Genomic DNA, 21,108 nt, shown 5'->3' with positions numbered 1-21,108 from the left:
GCATGCATGAATAAGTTTAAGCTATAAAAACATAAAGAGGGCTGTATGAACATTTATAAAATTATGTCAGCATTTCATCAAAATGATTGTTAACTAATTAGGCCAGAAGTTGGCCAAGGAAGAAGAAGGGGTTGAACATATTTCTTCCCGATGTAAAACTTTAGCTTTCTGATCTGAACAGCTGTTGCTTCAAACATTTAGAGGATTCTCAGCCTGACGGTTTTAGGCAGATAGCTGTTAACACGATATGTCATTGTAAATGATTGCTCCATGTTGACTCTATGGCCTATTTATATTAAACGGATTAGAATGGAGCTATTAAAAGTTTTAACTATACCTTTACTTAACTACACTAGAAGATGTTCGAGAGCATGAACATACAAATTCCTAGAATACCTGCCAATATAACTTGTTCCACACAGTGAACAAAAAAGAAATCAAAAAACTTATAAAATAGAAATTTTATTTAAAAATCTATGCGAAATAACTGTTTTTTACAAAATTCGTCATGGTTTTGTTAAATTATAAACACAGTCAATACTACTACAGTAATAATAATAATGATCATAAAAGACATAAAAAGTTATAAATTCAACAGCTAATTGATTTGTTACAGAATAACTATAAGGATTAATTGATGCAGACCATTCCAAATTTTTTTTACTGAATAAACAAAGCTTTCTGAATAAATTGTCAACACTATGTTTCTTTCTGTAAATACGACAAAGAAGGTGAAATGAAATACATATAGTGTGTTTTACTTTGTGCACCAGATGGCAACAACAATTGTTTTACGTTTACAAACTGAACATTATGACAAAACTTAGTATTTGTAAAGACACACTTGTATTTAAGTGTTTATAAAAGGAGTATATTATTGGAGGCTGCAAGTTAAAGAAAGCTATGGACACAAATGGAACTAATAGCGGCCACCCATTGCTAAGTGGAATAATTGATACAGATCAGGACAAAGTAGATTGACTAACAGGAAAGTCAATGTTAGGGAATGTCTAAATGTGCGTCCTCCCTTCTAGAGTTCATGACTCATTACTTTCTAAAAATACATACACTCTGGTCATTCTGACCAATGCATACATCACGCTCTTTATTTCACTAATTTAAAGCAATTTCTTTTGTTTAAGATTATTTATATCTTGTTTCTTCATTTAGTAATCACTTCACTGTTATTATCTCTTACCTAAGTTATAATAATTTGTATGTTACGTAGTGTTTGAATGAATATTTTACTTAATTCGTAATTACATTATTACTTTCATCCGCCTTTATTTACTACAAACTAGAATTTCTCATTTTCCAATTATCTACAAAGTGATATATATATATATTTTATATCATCCAGCGAAATATATGCAAACCATTATTACTGAAAAATTTAAATTCGTATCCTCTATTTTTAGAAATGTACATTCTCTAAACTTAACCATACTTTTCTGATTAGGAATTTTGTAGAGGATTTCAATCTTTAGCTCACATTCAGGAGAAACTTTATCTAGACAACCATTGGACACTAGAATAGATTGATCACCTGTTGAACTGATGAGTATTATCATACTGAGATGAAATAGTTGTCTAGTGCTTTCTGATATTCATTAGTGATAAGTCTGATAATTGAATACTCGATTCGACTTCTTAGTGACTACTCATAACTCAAGACTAAATCTGCACGGTGATTCGAACAGAATAGAAAAGTTGCAAAGTGTAAAACCAAAGACTGATGATAAGGATTTATATGATTCCTAAAATATCAAATTGATTTATGAATACACCACTTTTTATATGATTTATTTACAGTTAAATAAACAGTAAAATTTGTACAGATTGAATTGAGCTATATTTGACAAAACTAACTTACTGTATTAATCTATATTTATCATATTATACTATTAAGCATCAATAACCCTTCTTTAAATGTGAAAAATTGTCACACACTACTGAGAAAAACAGTTTCATCTGTCATTCAAACTTCAATAAATTTAGGCATTGCTCGCCATATCATCAGTTTTCTAGATAAAGTTACAAGTGATATAGACTACCAATATTCTTTTATTGTTGAGTTAAACTTATTCTTTGTTTAAATAGTAGTCCTTTAATATGATGGAGATCATTAAACGAATAAACGAATCACTAATGCTTATCAATATTTTCAAATCACAATACCAACGTGTACCATGTATAAAATTTACAGTAAATAAATAAACAAATAGAAATGGGCGGAAAATTCTAGAAAATTCTAGGCAACTACTAATTTTTACTAAAATAAACTTTAATAAATGTCTAATAATATTTCTACTAACGAATAATAAATAAGTTATAAGTTAATAAAAAGTAATTTTTTATTCCACTTTAACGTTATACCTACTTTAGTTTTTTTATTTTTAAATTGACATGCATATTAAATTAGATAAGGTACGGTATATTGAATAAAAAATGATAGAGATTTATTATTTTTTTGCTTTTAATTCACAAGTGAATCTAAAAATGAATACAGTCAAATTAATCGATATTGATCATAGTGATTAAAAAACAAACAAACAAATAAAACAAGAAAGATATAAGAATTTTTATATTCTATGTGGAAATTGTTTAACTAATAATGAATCAATTACATTTATTTTGTAACTATATTTTAAATCGTTTTTTAGTAATTCATTTCTGATTAGTAACTGTATTAATAATAATCAATAATTATTGATTATAAATCGTTTAGATACATGAATCCCTATAAAATCATCATACACGTTTTGTATTAGGAGAAAAATATATAGACATAAGTTATTATTTGTTAATTATGAATAATAAAACGGTTGTAACTAGGTAATACTTTATTATTATTTATGACTAGCATTAATATCTGCTATGAATGCTTTTAAACAGATAATGAAATTATGATATTAATTGATTTGAATGCAAATTTTTATTTATGACTAAATAGAATCATTATGAAACTAAACAAATTGTTGAACAAAATTTTAGAAATATGTTTATAACATGCCCTTCAGTAACTAATTTACCTTAGGTAAACATCTTTTATTTTTATGCAGTTTATCCTATATTGAGATATAATTCATCTTATAAACATGACCTTAATATAAAGATAGTTTATCATTATGTAGTGAAGTGTAAGGTAAGCAAGATGTGAAAAAAACATCCTGTGGTAATTATTAGTCTACAAACTCTATTGGGAATTTGAATGTTAAGTTTTATTTAAAGTTTAAGATCTTAATTTATTTGTTTCTCAGTAAACTTTCTTTGTAATTAAATTAAAACTCAATAAACCCAATAATGAATGAGATCATTAAATGATTATGTCAACTAGAATTATAGACAACCTTATTTTATGTACTTGAATTTGTTGTGTCTGAATGAAGAAATAAATGAGCGGTAATTCCCAGGAATTACTTATAGACTATTATATATATATATATATATATATATATATATATATATATATATATATATATATAACGTATTCCCAATTTATTAGTGACAGTATTTCATACTGACAGCCACTTTTGGCCTGATCTTGTACAATAATTATTTTTTATTTTATGATGCGTTACAGTTTAGTCTGTTTGTACATAGACTACGTATGTTTGAGATATATGATTCATATAGCAGTGGCTGATATTTTTGTTCTAGACTGAACAGGCTAGGTCTGGCGTAAAGCTATTGTACAGAAGATCAATAAGGACTCACAGTTGACTCAAGACTGCTCGTGATGCTTAACGCATCATTGGTTTAGCACGGGGAAAACTACATAGAAGTTGGTATTTTGGTTAGCAATTTTGTCACGCGATATTTGGCGGGCCATATGACACAACAAAATTCTTATCATACATCACAAAATGTATCTGAACTGAAGGCGATAATGTAATATATTTATTGAGACTATTCAGTTTTAAAATATAATCCATTTTTGAAGTCAATTGGATTTCATTACAAACTCACATTGAAGCAGAACCCAACAGTAATGACTACTCAACAGAACGATATCTGTTAGGAGGGTGGAGAGAATATAGGTCATAGAGAAACAATTGTAAGAATATATTTGTTAACCAAGTCAGCCAAGTTCATAACCAAGCTAGAAGGTTCACATTAACTATACACAAAAAATCAACATGTGTATGCACGAATTAAGTATTAATGTGAAGTATGGTTTTTAAAGTTGGAAAAACAAATAATATTTAGGGATACTGTGTGTGAACCATCTTTGAAAACTTAAGTTAAAAATGTGGAGTGGTTTTAGGAAATATTTAATACACTACAAAATTTGATTAATCACTCGTTAATTTACTAGTCTAATCGTACCATGTTTATTCATGAAAACCATTCGCTTTAAAAGATAATGAAAAGCTTACTTTAGCAGTTTCAAAAGTCGCTTATTGTTAATCTACACTATACAGCATCTCAATTATGTTTATAAAAGTGGTTTCCTGGAAATTTACTTATATAGTCATAAATATCCAAGTCTACTTGAAATCGGCTACTTATATGAATTCTTTTCACTTTTTGTCGAACTTCCGAATTATTTGGAAACGCATACCATTCCAGACATTTTAGGCCGAAAGAATGATTGTTAATAAATGAAACTCATAGTTTAGGAATGATTTGAAATCACTCTAAGCTTTCCATAGTGAGCTACAATGCTCAGTTGCAATCCATATTTAGAATGCAACTCAGTGTGATCTTTAACTGACCTATGAGTAAGGGGTGTGTATGTAATTAATGGAATTCCAACAAACTAACTGATCAGATACGTCATTTTACCCCAATGTAAATCGAGCTATCTGGATGGAAAATGTAAGCAACTAATTATTAATTCAATATTACTATAGAATAACTTTTGCATAAGGTTGTTATCAAAAGTTGCCCAGACTAGAACCACTAATATTCACATTAAAATGCTAAATCGATTTTTAATTTGATGTTAAACTTTTATTTATTTGGGTAAAACATAAATATCATCCAAACTAAATTATTCTCACATCTTTGAAGCATACCACGTAATTTATTTATGGAAAAAAACCTGTTAAAAAAAACTGTGTGAATCAGCTCACTTACTATAACGGCGGCATTCTGTGTTATGTCCCGTAAACTTAAAAAGCTAATGCCACAGACAAAACACATTTTAATTTTTTATGTGTCATGAGTGTACTTCATTGCATCTGCATAGCTAGGTAAAGACGGAATGAAAAAGATTTCCATTCTTATCAACACAATCCGACTCCAAATAAAATGAATCTTTCGAATTCAAGTCGGTTTCATTGAACTTTTGTTTGGTGCTCATCATCATATGGTTCATAAACATGTCAACATGTCATAAAATGTAAAGATTAAGAGTACGTACTTCACTGATAACTTTTCTATCCGATATATATATATATATATATATATATATATATATATAATCACTTCAGAAAATATATATCAGATTGTTTTTTAACTGTTTAGGTTTTCAGTTTGCATCAATTAGGTTATCACAAGTAACAGCGAACTCTCATCTCATGTAATACATTCGGAACGATAGAACTTTTAAATAAATACTAAGGAGTTAAAACATTTTAAAAAAATTATAAATGTAAGTTTAATTTTGTGTTCATGAATAGAAACTTATCATTCTAACTAAATAGATATTAAAACTGTACATAGTTATGATTGAATCATAAATGAAGGAAAAAATTTATGACATTTTCGTGAGCAATGAATTAGTGCAGAAAATCGATAATCCTATCTAAGCCTCTTCATTGTGATTTACAGTTAATTCTATTCAAAGCTTTTAACATATGTCTATTTTCAACTATTCTCAAATACTTCTGAATAAATATCCAAAAGAAATATGTATAATTATTTGCATAATATTTGATGATTAAAACGATCTAGCAAGAAGTTTTTTTTATAACTTGAATTACACACTTGTTTACACTCACATCAACACAACGTTTATCTACAATATTTTAGAAACTATTACTTTTCATTAGATTCAAATAAATATCACAAACTATTACAGTCAATATAAATTAACTCTGAAATATTCAGATCACAGATGATCTTTAACAAATATACTTCATATGATTTATGAAAATTATTAAATATTAATGCAATAATCAGTTCATTTAATTACTAATTACTATTTGTAAAAGAATAAATTATAGTTGATTTAAATCAGATTTAGACAGTAGAGAAAAAGAAAAAAGAAAAAAAAGAAAAACAATAGAGAAAAAAGCTCTGAAGTGCATAAATATATGGACTTAATAGTTTCTTCAAAAAAATAATGATAACTTTTTCTCTAATGTAAACGTTTATATAGAAACAATTGTTGATTAGATATAAGTCAATGATTTGATAAATAATAAAGTACTTCATTTATAATTTTGTTATAAAAATAGAAACGTGATTAATCAAACACTTTGAAATGAATAGTTCACATGATAAATAATATTAAAGTATAAATTTATTTATTTATTTAATATGAATCAATTAATTATTCGTTTTCTTTTGTGAAAAATATATAATTAGTCAATAGGAAAATTAAATAACACATTAAGTTTAATTGTTAACCATAGAAATAAAGAAAAAATATTTTTACTTAAAATAATAATTTAAAAAACAAACAAACAAACAACTTTCTCAGAAGGGGTTTTGTGGAGGTTTCAGAAATTTCACTGATCGAAATCATCAGTCAATTGAAGCTAGATCACCATGGAAAACCTGGAAGCACTGGATGGCCGTTTCGTCATTTGCTCACTAGTGACTGACTTCAAGAGATATTCCTGGAGTTCTAGTGAGAAGCAGTGACCAGTGGAGTTCAACCAGGTCTGTTGTGAGATATCAACTCACTGAAGACAATGGTGTATGGAGGCGCAACTTCCTGGATTGGTTGAAGTTAGACAATAACATCGTTGGATGCCGGCTCAGTGGTCTAGTTGGTTAAGCTCCTGGCGCGAGACCGATAGGTCCTGGGTTCCAATCTCGTGGGGTGCGGGATCGTGGATGTGCACTGGTGAGGAGTACAAAACTAGGACGAAACGGTCGTCCAGTGATTCTAGGTTTTCCATGGTGGTCTAGCTTCAATTGGCTCATGATTTCAATCAGTGAAACAACTTTCTATTAAATATACAACTCGATTCTAGTCTATTATTTACTAGTGTTTTTAAATTATTTTCATTATATCTTATAATATTTAATCTTTCATTTTAATTAATATATTTTGTTCAAAATCTTAAAGATAATTATATACTTCCAGGTTTTCCACGGTGGCCTAGCTTTAATTGATTCATAAATTCAACCATTGAAATTATTATAATATTCACAAAACCTCTTTTGATATTAATCAACATATGCTCACTAGTGACTAGCTTCAAGAGGTATTTCATGGAGTTCTAGTGAGAAGCAGTGACCAGTGGAGTCTGTTGTGAGATAGTAACTCACTGATAACGATGATGGATGTGTCGCTTAATTTCGTCGATAATTTGAAGCTAAACATTAACATCGTTCGATTCCGGCTCAGTAGTCTAGTGGTTAAGCGCTCGCGAGCAAAACTGATAAGTCCTGCGTTCGAGTCCCGCAGGTTGGGGCCGTGGATGAGCACTTCTGAGGAGTCAATCACTTATCACGTATAGGAAAGTGGAATTGTTTGTTCTGTTTTCATTTCTTATTTATTTCGGATCTTGTTCTCTAGTATCTAAGATAAAATTAAATACTTCTAACTATTCTAGTGGTTCAACTCTTGATGTTAATGATTTAATGATTAGTTTCTATAAACAAGTAAACTGTACTAATAATGAGTTGACTTTTGTGATTTATTCAGTATGGAACTACTCAGTTAAATCGCCTGTAAAAAAAGAAACTCAATTATACAATATGCATGTTTTAAACGTATATTTTTTATAGAACATAAGGTTAAATGTTCTCAAAACTCATCAACAGAAAAACATGTTATAACTAACTGAGAACCAGTATTATGTAGAAATAAGAAGCAAAATACAATCCGTAGATGGTTTTTTCAGTATAATATGGTAGGCAAACTATGGTTATGAATAAATCCTTTTGCACTTACAAAATACAAATAATTACTGTTTACAAAATTAAATTAAATACCTTATTAGCTTAATCGTTAGAGCATTGATTATGAACGTATTAAGAACAAAAGAATTGTAGATAAACATGACATTAGTTAACATGTTAGTATCTCAGTATTAGAGGATGCATGTCATTACGGGAGTGGCTCAGTAGTAACGTTCAAAATTCTAAAGCTTAATGAAGCGCGTCTGAATTGTAGGGAGATCGCCAGTTCCCTCATGAGCCCAGACGTCCCCTTCTGAAGTGTGTCAACTATCGCGAAACCTATACCCAGAGTTTCCTGTAGACTTATTCTAGCAATCTAATATTAAAACATAGTGACAACTCATAACGGTGATTACCTATTGTATGTTATTGCCTTTTTGTCAGAAAAATGGACAAATTTTTTTGTAAACTAAATTGGCGAATGCACGCTGCATAAACTATAATTCTAATTAAAAATATGATAGGATGACAGACTAGCTACTGAACGTTTCTGAAATTAAACATTATGTAATACATTTACTATTCGTTGGAAAAACCGACGAAACTAAGAAACTATTGAAAGCTGAGGACGATAAAAATACATTACCTAAAAGCAAAGCAATATTTGCTAGACTCTCCGAATTGATGCTGATCTTGATCTACCATATTTCTGCGGTGACGTGCATCTACACACATTCTGACAAGAATATTCATGATTTAATAAAGCAGCAGCTTTATCTTTTTGCGATGCTGCATATATTGGATTACGTGTACATGCTTCTCCTTTCACCAAAATACATGCTTTAACCGATTTACATCTATTAGTCTTATCCATTTTTGTTGATTGAAATCGCTGTTGAATTTCAGTAGGTCTTTGATTATATAAAATTAAACATGGCCAAATGTAATGGTGAACTTGACCAGCAGATGGGTCTGAATCATAGCTTCTTCGATAACTTGAAAATAATATGGTGAAAACAAAACACAAATTTTGAATTAATTGATAAATATATTACGATTCTTGTTGTATGACTGCTCACTAAAACAATATAAACAGACTGCGTACCATTTGTCATTGTATGGATCACCAGGTTTGGCAGCTTTATCCACATCTGCATACCAAGTAGATTGAACTCCATCTGATTCAATATCTAGTTGTGGACTCTTTTTTCCAGCCAGTAGGTGCCAAGCAAGACAACAAACTTCCTTTAGGAGGTTATCTAAAGCAGTCAGTTCCTGAGATGTCACAGGTCGTCTTATGGAAATAGGCCGTTTAATATTTGTCCCACTCATCGAAGTAATTGAAGTATGACATGCGCATTCTGGTGGAGCGTGACGTGAAAGACGCCTGAATGTTGCGGCTACAAGTTTATCTAATTGATCAGCATTGAGCGATATGTCTGATGCGGAGAATTGTCGCTCACCAACATTCCTTGACACATAATTTTCTTTTTGAGTGTAACTGGGAAGACGATGGATCACATGGCCGGTGACAGTGAAGCCGGCCTAAACGTAAATAACAAAATTATAAAAATAGTTTTATAGTTGATATCAGTGTCCATAGACGACGATCGATGAAGAGTTTTGCGATAATATGACAATTTATATACGAATTACATAGATTACGAAACTCAAGAGAATTTGAATTAAGAAGAGCCTAGTAAATTACCGACTCGAGCAAGAGGTTAAGTTTTTAATTTGAAACTTCAAAATGGAATCAACATTTACAAACCATCTACTGGTAGAACATTAGATGTTGAGGTTTTCAAACCAAATTTTTCCATCCAGTTTAGAATATGAGCTACTAATGTAGAGTTTTCACGAGATGTATTCACTATGTGTTTCACCTACCAAATCTTGTGTTTTTCAACATTGTTGCTGTAACGACATATTCCTTGTGCTATAATGCCACCAGGGACTCCTAGTCGAAATAATGTTACTTTAATATACGAGTAATAAGCCTCATTTAAAAGACATTCATTATGTTTGTATAAAAAATGTCGTGATAGTTTTAAAAAACAAAACGAGTGCTGAAATTCTAGTGACATTACGATACTAATGACATCATAATTCCATAAAATTGAAACATGTTCATTACCAGAACTGTACTTTAGTGTAAATATATCGCTCTACAGAAACAGTGTTATACCATGCGACACATAAAAAGTTTTGAATAATATTTTAAGTGAATTAAAAAATCTCAGTTGAATTTTATTACCTAACCAGTGTATGAAATAATATTACCTTTGATGAATTCGAATAATTAAAAAATATACTTTGATAGTTCAGATATAAATCTGTTATTCACTAATGAAAAACCCATAAACCTATTGCTATTATATAAAGTTGTAAAACTAAAACATCAATGTAATAACACTTTAAAAGGACAATTCTAGATTATTTTAACTAAACGATAATCAATCATCAGATATGTCTCAGTAAAAATTGATATTTTAGTCCAGTTTCTTTCACCAGGCTCGATATAAGAAAGAATGTTAAATAGTAATAGTCCTAGAGCATGATACAGATCTCTGGAAGTTTATTTGTGGTATAATTACAACCATTTCATTCATACCGTTTTGTTGTCAAAGCCAACCATTTGCTACCAGCTAATTAGTCTCATAGAAAAAAAGGGTTAAGTGTAATTTATCTTTCCCATATAATAAATATAATTTTGACATTATTGGTCGTTACAGAAAGCATCAAATTTTTCATACTGATTTTATTAGTGATTAATATTAAGTTCAAACCTATAAAGGATTAAGAAGCAATTGAATAGTTAGTATTACATAATCACACCTTAGAAACATTTAGTCAGATTAAACACTAGGGCAATATTATTCCGAAAATAATATATCCCCATGCGAAATGTGTGACATATGAGCATCACTAACTGAAATACCACAATACCTATTCTCAATCGATTTGGTCTGTTACGTTCTTGTAAACTATTTTTTTCATAAAATAATTATTACCTGAACTTGTTTGTTTTATGACAAAATATTAGCGTATCTATGCGAACGCCTAAAGAAAAGATAGGTGTGTCTTATACTAAACTCTTTTAAGGTGAATCTTAGTTACACTATCTACTATACGTAAAACGTTACGACAGACAAAACGATCCTATTAGATTAAAAAACAATACATCGTGTGATCATTCGATTACTCCAAATGTTTATCCTCAATTTACAAATGGACAAATCTAAATACCATCTGTGTTCCACACCCATAAACATCAATTCAACTGTTATATCGTTGTATAATCGAAATTCAGTTTTTGTGAATCAATGATTTTCCAATCATTCGAAAGATTCCAGCATATAAATTAAATGTAGAATATTTTATTGATTTTTTCTTCACCAATGTAGTATTTTGTAATAAACGAGACACTTCCAATAATACCATCTAAGGTATACACATCGATTAGCATAATCAAATAAACATACAGAGATAGAGAGTTTTATGTTCACCTTACTTTAGATAGGCTTCTTTAATTCATCAATAGATACATTTACTTCATTTAATTTCTATGTACGGTGTTATTTTAGTGAAAAACGTAGATAGCTTCTTCGTTAAGAACTCAAAGAAATATAATACAATACAGTACATCTTTCATTACCATATGAAGTTACATTGACGTTACTTGGTTTAATGGTGTAAAACTTTGAAATAGATATCATAAATGTTTTCCACTCTTAACGAACAATTTCTGAAGAATTCATCTAGCTTTGGGAATAAAATAAGCACGAATCGTTTACGCTTGTTACAAAAATTGAGTACTCGTCAGGTTATTACCATACTACATTTAAAAAATGTACTTAGTAATCAATTAGAATGACTTTCAAGTGATTTATTCAGTGACTAAACCATTATGGTTATTGTTCATTTAATCTTTTTAAGAACAGTGATTCATGGAAATCTCATTGTCTGCCTACACAACATCGACACATAATTCAAAAGATTTATTTATTACTAAATGAGCAAAAATTGCCAGTGAGTTTACTTGTTTGTGAACTCTAAATATAACCATATAATCAAAGAAATATTAAATTGGATGACATACCGTTGAAACTATGAAATTTTCCAAGCAATAGTAGAAAATTCAGAACAAGAGTTATAAAAGGACATGTAATAATCAAACTTCAAAAACGAGAGATATGTTTTCTTATGACAAAATGACTTTTTGTATACCACACCAAGTGAAACTTTTGAACTAATAATTTTCTGGCATTTCGCTGACATAAGTCAGAAATATCAGAATATGATACAATGTTTCTATCGGCACTCGTTTATATTAAGACGTTTATGATATTTTCGTAGAGTTTCTTACAAGTAACTTTACCCATTTTGATTTCTAATAACATCTCAGATCGAGGTAGGGGAGAACCAGTTTTTCCACTAATGTGTTTTAGAATTTACTTCACAGACCGATATCAATTAAACAATAACTGAACACCAGAAAACCGTAGATGGCCGTTTATCCCTAGTTGGAAATTTTCAGCAGTACATGGTTATTACCAAACCGAGGATAAAATGCAGAACTATTAGGCCTCAACGATCTTAACAAACCCCTTATATTCACAATAACCGTTTGATTGCTAGTAGCTTATTTTGACACATAACTCTTGTAGTTGCGTTGGGAAGCTGGAACCAGTGGATTTCAGTGAATTCAGGTGTAAGGCAGTTGTTCGTCGAAGTCGATAGGAGATGGTAAGATAATCTCGAGGATTGACTCAAATTATACATGTAAAACAATCAACGTCAGCTCATAAGTTTAAATATGAAGTGTTCGTCATGTGAACTGAATGCCGTGGATTCGATCGGGAAAGAAGCTGTATTAGCGCGCTTCTAAGAAGCACAATACTAGGAAAAACGTCTGTCAAATGTCTCCTAATCTACAAAAGTCGTGTAACCATGGTCGGCGAGTGATGTGGTCTATAATACATATATAAATGAAAATTCAGTGATTTCCACAAACTTCAATCCCAGTATGTTTTATGAACTTATATAATAGATTTTATTACACGTTAATTTAAAATTGAACTTGAAGCTTGAAAGTTTATCAATTGATGACAAATAATTCTTAGTACATATTTTGTGAGATAAGACAAGCTTATAAAAAGACAAAACTGATAAGTTTGTAGTATTTAATGGTTTAATAGATGTAATATAAAAGTGGTAAACGATTGACGCGATGAAATTTATAACTTTCTTATTTAGCCAGTGATAACTCACTTGAACCGCGTGAAAAATCAAGCGTTGATTTCTTGCACAATCAGATTGACCTAATGATTGTAGATGATCCATACACGACACTCGTAAATTCGTGAATAGATCATTATATCGGCTAACCAAAGGAGAAAGCCAACTTTGAAGATGACTTGTAACATTTTTATCTTCAACAAATTTCACCAGATGATCATTAGAAATGAAAGAATTATCACTTTCCTGAGGATAAATGTCATCATCACTAAAATTTTTAAATTGAAATTTGAAAATCTTTTATTTATGTGAGAAATTATTTTGTAAACATTTACGTATTATGATGATATTATATAAGAATACATAAGTGTGTACAGAATATTCATAATACCTATCTAATCTAAGAGTAATTTCTTTACTAAATGACTACCTTAAACGTAAATGCTTTAATAAGTTATCTTCTAATAGTTACTTCTTGCTAGAAAAAAAGCATTTTAAAATAAGAATACCATAAAATCAGTTTTTGTAAAAGGTAACTGATATATGCATATAAAGATAAAATATTCGAAAAATGAAGAACTTTTATGATAACGTTATTATTTCAACTTTAATATCGTCAGAAAAGTGGATAATGCAGAGGTAGATACACATTAAGTGTTTATTATCAGTTTATTTGCTGCTAGATTGGTATGTACTTATTCATCTGGATTGATATTTGATGCATCAGATAGTAGATAACTTTGCTGAAATCTATTGGTATAAAGACATTAAACAATAACTGAATTAAATTTCAAATCACCATCAAATAAGCCTAAACAATACTTTTTTAATTCAGTGTCTTAATAAATAGGTAAAAGATATCATTAGATGAAAAATCTTACTAATATAAATTTTACTTTATTTTACTACTTTCGGATTTAATTTAATGCTTCAAAAACATAACACAGTGGTGGTGATAATATATAAACTTTTAAGTCGATGTTATTCTCTGTATCATTATTTTTAAAAACTGTATTCTCTACGTTTAGCTTTACAGTATTAATGATGCTGTTATCCTGTCGATTATTTCATCCTCACCATTGTCTCAATGCGAAATTTAAGGGAACCTGCCCAGATGATATCCCTGTGCTAAGACCTACACTATTTATAACTGATTAACTATAGCCATACAACTGATAGCTAATAAAATAGGTTTAAATTTGCTGCTTAAATTATATATCAGTTTTATCTAACGTTTACTGTTAACATGCTTTTATCCCTCCATTTTGCGGATATATCTTACAGTAGATTTTATTGCTTGTTTGTAATCTATCGATCATTCGTATTTGTTTTGTTTATGATTATTCAAATTACAAACAAAATCTTCCAGACTGAAAAAGTATCCTTACAAAATAATCTTTAAGATTTGTGATATTCAGCTGTAAAAATACTCTGACAAAATAAACCGGACAATATAGACAATAAAAAAAGTAACCCACTGAGAATGCAAAACGGAAGTACTTGAAATGATAAGCGGCAAGCATTCTCATTGATCTACTGACAAAAATAGTATTTTGAAGAGACAATGTTAAATATGATGATCTAAAATGTCGATTTCAGAACATAGGAGTGCTCATTTTGAGAGCTATTTCATAATTCAACTGTACGCTTAATTCACCTCAGGTCTTCTTGTATCATTCAAACAATCATTTGTCACTGACAAATAAGATTTTTGGAACATTTCCTATAGCCAAATTAAATACCACAACACGACCGATGACACCAATACCATGAGTTCATCTTCCATTATGACATGTATTCTTATACTTTGTAAGTGGCTAGTTTAGACGCTGTAACTGCAATTTCCGGCTGAAGAAAAAGCGTTTTTATAACTAGCGTGGTCCACCTCTTGTCACAAAAATAATCTCAGACGTTTGGTTTTCCTACTTGTCATGATTACAATTAGTAAACCACCTTAATTAAAACGCAAAATGTGTATGTCGAACTTCTTAGAGCATATTCGTAAAGAATAGAACAAAGTTTGTCTTACCATCGTTCATTTACTTGTTTATTAAGATCGTATTCTGATACAGGAGAAGCCACTATGCTTTCAGCATCTACCATAGCTCTGGGTCGCTTTTGAGTAGAGTAAATTGATTTATTTTCTATATTAGGTTGAATAAATTCCATACTTTGAGCTTTTAGTTGATTGGTTAATCTATCACATTGAATTTGACTTTGTATTAAGCTTTACATTTCGTCACAAAACAAAGAATCTAATCATACTATTAAATGCAGAGTAACTTAATTGAAAGATATGTATAGTTGTCTCAAAAATGATAAGAGGGAATAATCGAACAAAATTTGTACACAAATTAAAATATTTAAATATATTAAGATAACTCACCGTTCTAAAATCTCATTTTCTAAACTTGGTAAGCTTTTCGAATAATCCAAATTATTACGATAATCTTTTGCCGTCGGATGTATATTGGTACATGAATGTAAGTCCCTCTGATTTTGACGGAAGTTATTTTCTGAAATCATTACCGGTGACCGATAAGACTTTTTAATTGTTTCCTCAACAAAGGCTTCAGGAAATACTTTGTTACTTTCTGTACAAAGGCTACCTAAACATTTTAAAATAAATATATATTGATGTAAGATGATTTGATGAGATACTTTGCCCAATCACTATGAATATATTAAGATTGTTATTTTAGTTGCTTCTTTAGAAAAACTAACGATAAACCAAGTTTTGGTACCTAATAAATATTGCTAAAAACAGCCAGATCTCTTTTGAATAGATTCGATTAGACTTACTATATCCAGAATTTTGTTGAAATTATTCACTCACCTGTCGTAGCTATCTCTCAGTATATACTTATCTCATTTTGCCTGATTGCACCTATAATACCATTATTTTACCCACTGGTTTCCGTCGTTAATCTGTTTGCTACTCAACACCCATTAAACCAAACGACAAGTCGATGAGAAAACCTGATTCTTCTAACCATACGTGTTATAAAGTTTGACGAGCAAAGCTGCCTAGAATCAAATTATTGACGAACATTAAGGAAGGGGACATAAGAATAAACCCAATAATGTATTACTTATCATCATGTGTGCCATAATAAGCATTCCCAAGGTAATCATTTGATTTGTGAAAATTTCCACAACTAGTAGCCAATAGTTTTAATAATGTAGTTTCCCATCTCAGTACACGTAGACTGAATCGTTTTGAGCTAACCTTTGTCTAAGTACACTGACTAAGTCACCATTGTTAGTTAAATTTTAAAACCCAGTCCCCATCAAAACGGAAAACAGTAAGCTGAAAAGTAGCTCAAAAAAAGCTCAACTAAACTGAGTCCCGGAAACATAAAGCTGGTATACAACCAGAGACTACCTAATTTTAAACCATTCTACTTATCATATAGAAAAACTAGAGGTAATTTCATCACAAATTTTGAATTCACTAATACCAGCTTTTGTGTCTTGCGCTCATTTTTCTTCTGTTTTAAAATAAAGAATTAATGAGGGCACTCCCAAAACGTTTTCAAACCCAAAACCAACTATCTGTCATAGAACTACCAAGCCATCAACTAGTGGAACTTCTTACCTCAAAACGCGCCTAAAGCTCCATTTATTGACGCATTCGGACAAAATCTGGATGAAGTGAAAGGTGCGCATTGCTAAAATTAACTCATTCTCTCCAGCTTATTGTTCTTTTCGAAATCAAATCGTATTGAAATGGCTTCAAAACAGTTCAGGATTCAGATGAATAAGTGACCAGGCTAATGAATGTGTGATTTGGAAGTTAAAGGGGATCTCGTTGAAATATACGACGATAATGACGTGTAAACTGTGTTTAGAAATGTTTATTTATGTTGCTAGAACACACTTCAGAGCATCTTAATCATGGGAATCCACTTGTATTTGCTGATGTTTTAGATTAGTTTCTGAAAACGTAAATACTTCACTAAAATCGCAGCATTAATGATGGGAAATCGCCTTGCACAAGTAGTGTTAAGTTCACAGTAATGTGCCAGAAACCTTCAATGAACTTCAACATACTATCCAATGTGTGTTCGGAGCAAAACGATCCCCAAGCCACTCTGGGTGGCAAGGGAAAGCTCTCCACAGACTTAAAAGTGTGCTACACAAATGCTCGCAGCCTACTAAATAAAATGGCGGAGCTGAAGTCAGTGGCGGATAAAGAAAAACCGGACGTTATCGCTGTCTCGGAAACTTGGTTAACGTCAGAAGTATTAGATAGTGAAATCCAGTTGACTGGTTTCATAACCAGTAGGGCTGATAGATTAAACCGAAGGGGAGGCGGGGTTATTGTGTACACGAAAAGTACCCTAACCATAAGATTAGCTGAGACAGTAGCACATGTTTCAGGGACATGTGAACTGGTGAGATGTAAGTTGAAATGCTGAAGGCAAGATATTGAAGTAGTTGTAGTTTATCGCAGTCCAGAAAGTGTAGCAGATGATTTTCTCCTAAGTAAACTTAAGTCCTGGTGTAACAACGGTAAAAGCCTTGTAGTAGGCGACTTTAATGCACCATATATAAACTGGGCTAACTTAGAAGTAGGGTCATCCATATCGTCGTTCGACTCCAAACTGTTAGAAACCTCGATTGGACTAGCATTATTCCAACACATTAGAGATCCCACAAGATACGACTTCAGAAACTCTTCTTCTCTTTTAGATTTAGTCTTCACGCACGGTGATGACGTTGGTCAAACGGCTTTTCTCCCACCACTTGGGAGAAGTGACCATGCAGTCATCTTATTCAAATTCATGGCTGAGATTGCTTGTCAAACAATTGTGCCGGCCCGTCCTAACATATGGAAGGCAGATATGCAGGCAATTAATTCCGCAGCATCGGCTGAGAACTGGGAAATTGACTCAAAGGCATCAGTACAAGAGGCATGGACTCTATTCAGGCAGTTATACAATCGGGTAACTCAACCATACATACCCTGGACTGTCCCACAGAAAAAGAAGCACGGACATCCTTGGATAAGGCGGGATATTCAACGCTTACTAAGACAAAAGAAGAAATGCGGGGATGTTGCCATCCGCCTTGGCACAGCAGGTACGATGGAACGCTACAGATCGATAAGAAACGAGTGTATAACTAAAATTTGGGAAGCGCAAAGAAAATATGAAATGCAGCTGGCAGAATCTGCACTCAAGCAGCCCAAGAGGATATTCTCGTACATAAACTACGGGACAAGGATTCATCATTAGATTCCCAACCTAATTAAAGTAGGAAGTGAATCTGAAATGATAGAGGAAGATCAGGAAAAAGCTGAGGTTATGGCTGACTACTTTGGGGCAGTTTTCACTCAGGAACCTCCTCTAGAGAAAGAACCAGACCCAAATACAGAGTCAACAAACCAGCTGCTCACCGTGGACTTCGAGCAAAACGATGTGCTTATGGCTCTTAGCACCCTAAACATGGAAGAGTCAACAGGACCAGATGAACTACACCCTAAAATCTTGAGACATATTGCCCAATATATCGCAGCCCCACTAACTGTGATATTCAAAATGTCACTTGACCAAGGTGTGTTACCTATGGACTGGAAGGACGCAATCGTCACTCCCATACATAAAACAGGTCCATGACAAGTTCCATCGAATTACAGACCCGTAAGTCTCACCAGTGTTGTAATTAAAATACTAGAAAGAATAATCAAACGGACCATAACGGCATTTATGGAAACCAATAACTTGTTGAAGATGGCACAACAAGGTTTTAAAAAGGGTCTATCCTGTACAACGAACCTCCTTATAGCTAGGGAGTTCTGGATTAATGCGCTAGACAACGGAAACTCAGTGGATGTTGTCTACATAGATTTCAGTAAGGCTTTTGACAAGGTGCCAACTAATAGACTGCTATTGAAGTTGGAAAACCTTGGTATTGCCGGACCTCTTTTAAAATGGATTAAGGATTTCCTAGTAGGTCGTAGGCAAAAAGTAAGAATAAATTCCAAGTGCTCCATCTGGAGACCAGTACTTAGTGGAGTACCCCAAGGTTCCGTCTTAGGTCCTTTACTTTTTATAATGTACGTTAATGATCTTACAAGTATAATACAGTCTCCAATGTTATTATACGCTGACGATGTAAAAATTTGGCGAGTAATAACTGGAGACAAAGACGCATTTACTCTTCAGGCGGACTTAAATAATATGATAAACTGGTCTAAAGAGTGGCTGATGCCTGTCAACTCGGAAAAGTGTGTCTACATGCACTTGGGGGATTCAAAGGTTAATACGTACAACATAGGGGATGTGTCATTACCCGTAGTCTGGTCTCATAAGGACCTAGGGGTGACAGTGATCAATCACCTTAAGACGACGGCCCATTGCCGGGAGGTCGCAGTTAAGGGGTTTCGAACCCTCTGGGCTTTAAAAAGGACATTCACTAAGTTTGATACTACCATGTTCACCACATTATACACATCCTTAGTGAGAACTAAGTTAGAGAACTGTGTTCAGGCTGCAAGCCCCTGTTTAAAAGGTGACTCGGACATACTAGAAAAAGTACAGAGGGCAGCTACGCGTGCAATTCCGGAACTCCGGGGTCTATCATATAAAGAGCGGCTTGAAAAACTGAACCTCTTTACTCTGTCCTATCGCAGACTAAGGGGAGATCTAATATTGATGTACAGAATACTGAGAAATGATTTCGGACCTAACTTATTCTCTCTCTTTCTTCCCACTAGATCGGGACACCTCAAAGGACATAGCAGGCGAGTAGGAAAGCCAAGAACGAACAAAATACCAGTGGCATACAGGTTTTCACACCAAGTCATCAATACTTGGAACCTGCTGCCTGAAGCAGTGGTGTCCGCACCTTCAATTGACTCTTTCAAGAGAAGACTGGACACTCACAGAAGCATACTAGAAAAGGAATAACATAGGCCGTAAGCCTTCTGTCCTTACTACATAAATCTGAATCTGAATTAAAATAGTTATAATATATAATGTCATAGTGATTCAAATGTTTGGCTGGTCTTAGAACATCTGATTAGCACCTGTATCAGTAATTATCAAACTTACGAGTTCTATGAACCCTTAATCTGTATCATTTATACAGATTATCCAGGTACAACGCGTCTTACATTGGCTTCATGAAATATCATCAGGGAGAGCATAAAAATCAAGCATAAGTTGGATAGAGCACCAAGAAATATTGGTCACTAGTTACGCTACAAAAAAAATGAGCTAACCTTGTGTCACGAACAACCTTAAAATTTTGAACAATTCATGCTGCAAACTAGCATTAGCTTCAATTAGCTCACAACAGACCGTAGTATTATCAGTAAGGCTGTTTACCTGTTGCAGTAAATTGAAAGAAGTATAAATTACTTTAGATTCTTTTTCCCAACTTTTGAATCTCTCAAAAATGCGGAAAGATGGCTCTATTTGAGCGCATATTAACTCATGAGCAAGCATAGTCGATAACTAGTATGCTTAATCCAAACATTCACGATTGACTTTCGCCTTCGGAGTGATGCGTTTAAACAAATTGTTTAATTACACTATCTAATATGTATTTAGGATGACTGTACGTCAGCAAGATAACTAATTCGCCTTTTTCGCTTTCTATTTAATAAGGGTTTTAAAGCACTGATAATACGATTTAGTTAAATGGGCTCGAGGTTGGGGCTTAGAAATCAATTCTATGACGAGTGTGCTAATGCACATCGGTCACGGTAATAGTTGCCATTATACTATTGTTGGTAAATCTCTTCCATGCATTCAAGAACATCAAGACTTAGGAGTAATAATGAGTCATGGCTTGAAAACAACTACGCATTGCAACTCAGCCGCTGTCAACGGT

At 32.2% G+C, this 21,108-nt stretch overlaps 1 protein-coding gene across 2 annotated transcripts; it reads right to left on the bottom strand.

Moving 5' to 3' along the window:
* Positions 1 to 446: 446 nt before the first annotated feature.
* Positions 447 to 20,758, bottom strand: SPATA18_2 (Mitochondria-eating protein; the record flags this gene model as incomplete). 2 transcript variants are annotated; one of them, XM_051215970.1, is made up of 7 exons in its annotated part: positions 447 to 711; positions 8,672 to 9,020; positions 9,131 to 9,570; positions 13,300 to 13,534; positions 15,653 to 15,875; positions 20,495 to 20,600; positions 20,634 to 20,758. In XM_051215970.1, the coding sequence occupies 6 exons, from the start codon at positions 20,718 to 20,720 to the stop codon at positions 8,693 to 8,695; spliced, it is 1,419 nt and encodes a 472-aa protein (XP_051066517.1). In that variant the 3' UTR covers positions 447 to 711; positions 8,672 to 8,692. The 2 variants fall into 2 exon arrangements, with proteins under 2 accessions (XP_051066517.1, XP_012794268.1); XM_012938814.2 differs by adding an exon at positions 15,296 to 15,493 and having other exon boundaries at positions 8,745 to 9,020; positions 20,495 to 20,720.
* Positions 20,759 to 21,108: the final 350 nt, after the last annotated feature.

Source organism: Schistosoma haematobium, chromosome 4 (assembly GCF_000699445.3).
Source record: "Schistosoma haematobium chromosome 4, whole genome shotgun sequence".
NCBI lineage: Eukaryota > Metazoa > Platyhelminthes > Trematoda > Strigeidida > Schistosomatidae > Schistosoma > Schistosoma haematobium.
Note: the sequence above shows the minus strand (reverse complement) of the source record. Positions and strands in the feature narration are given on the sequence as shown.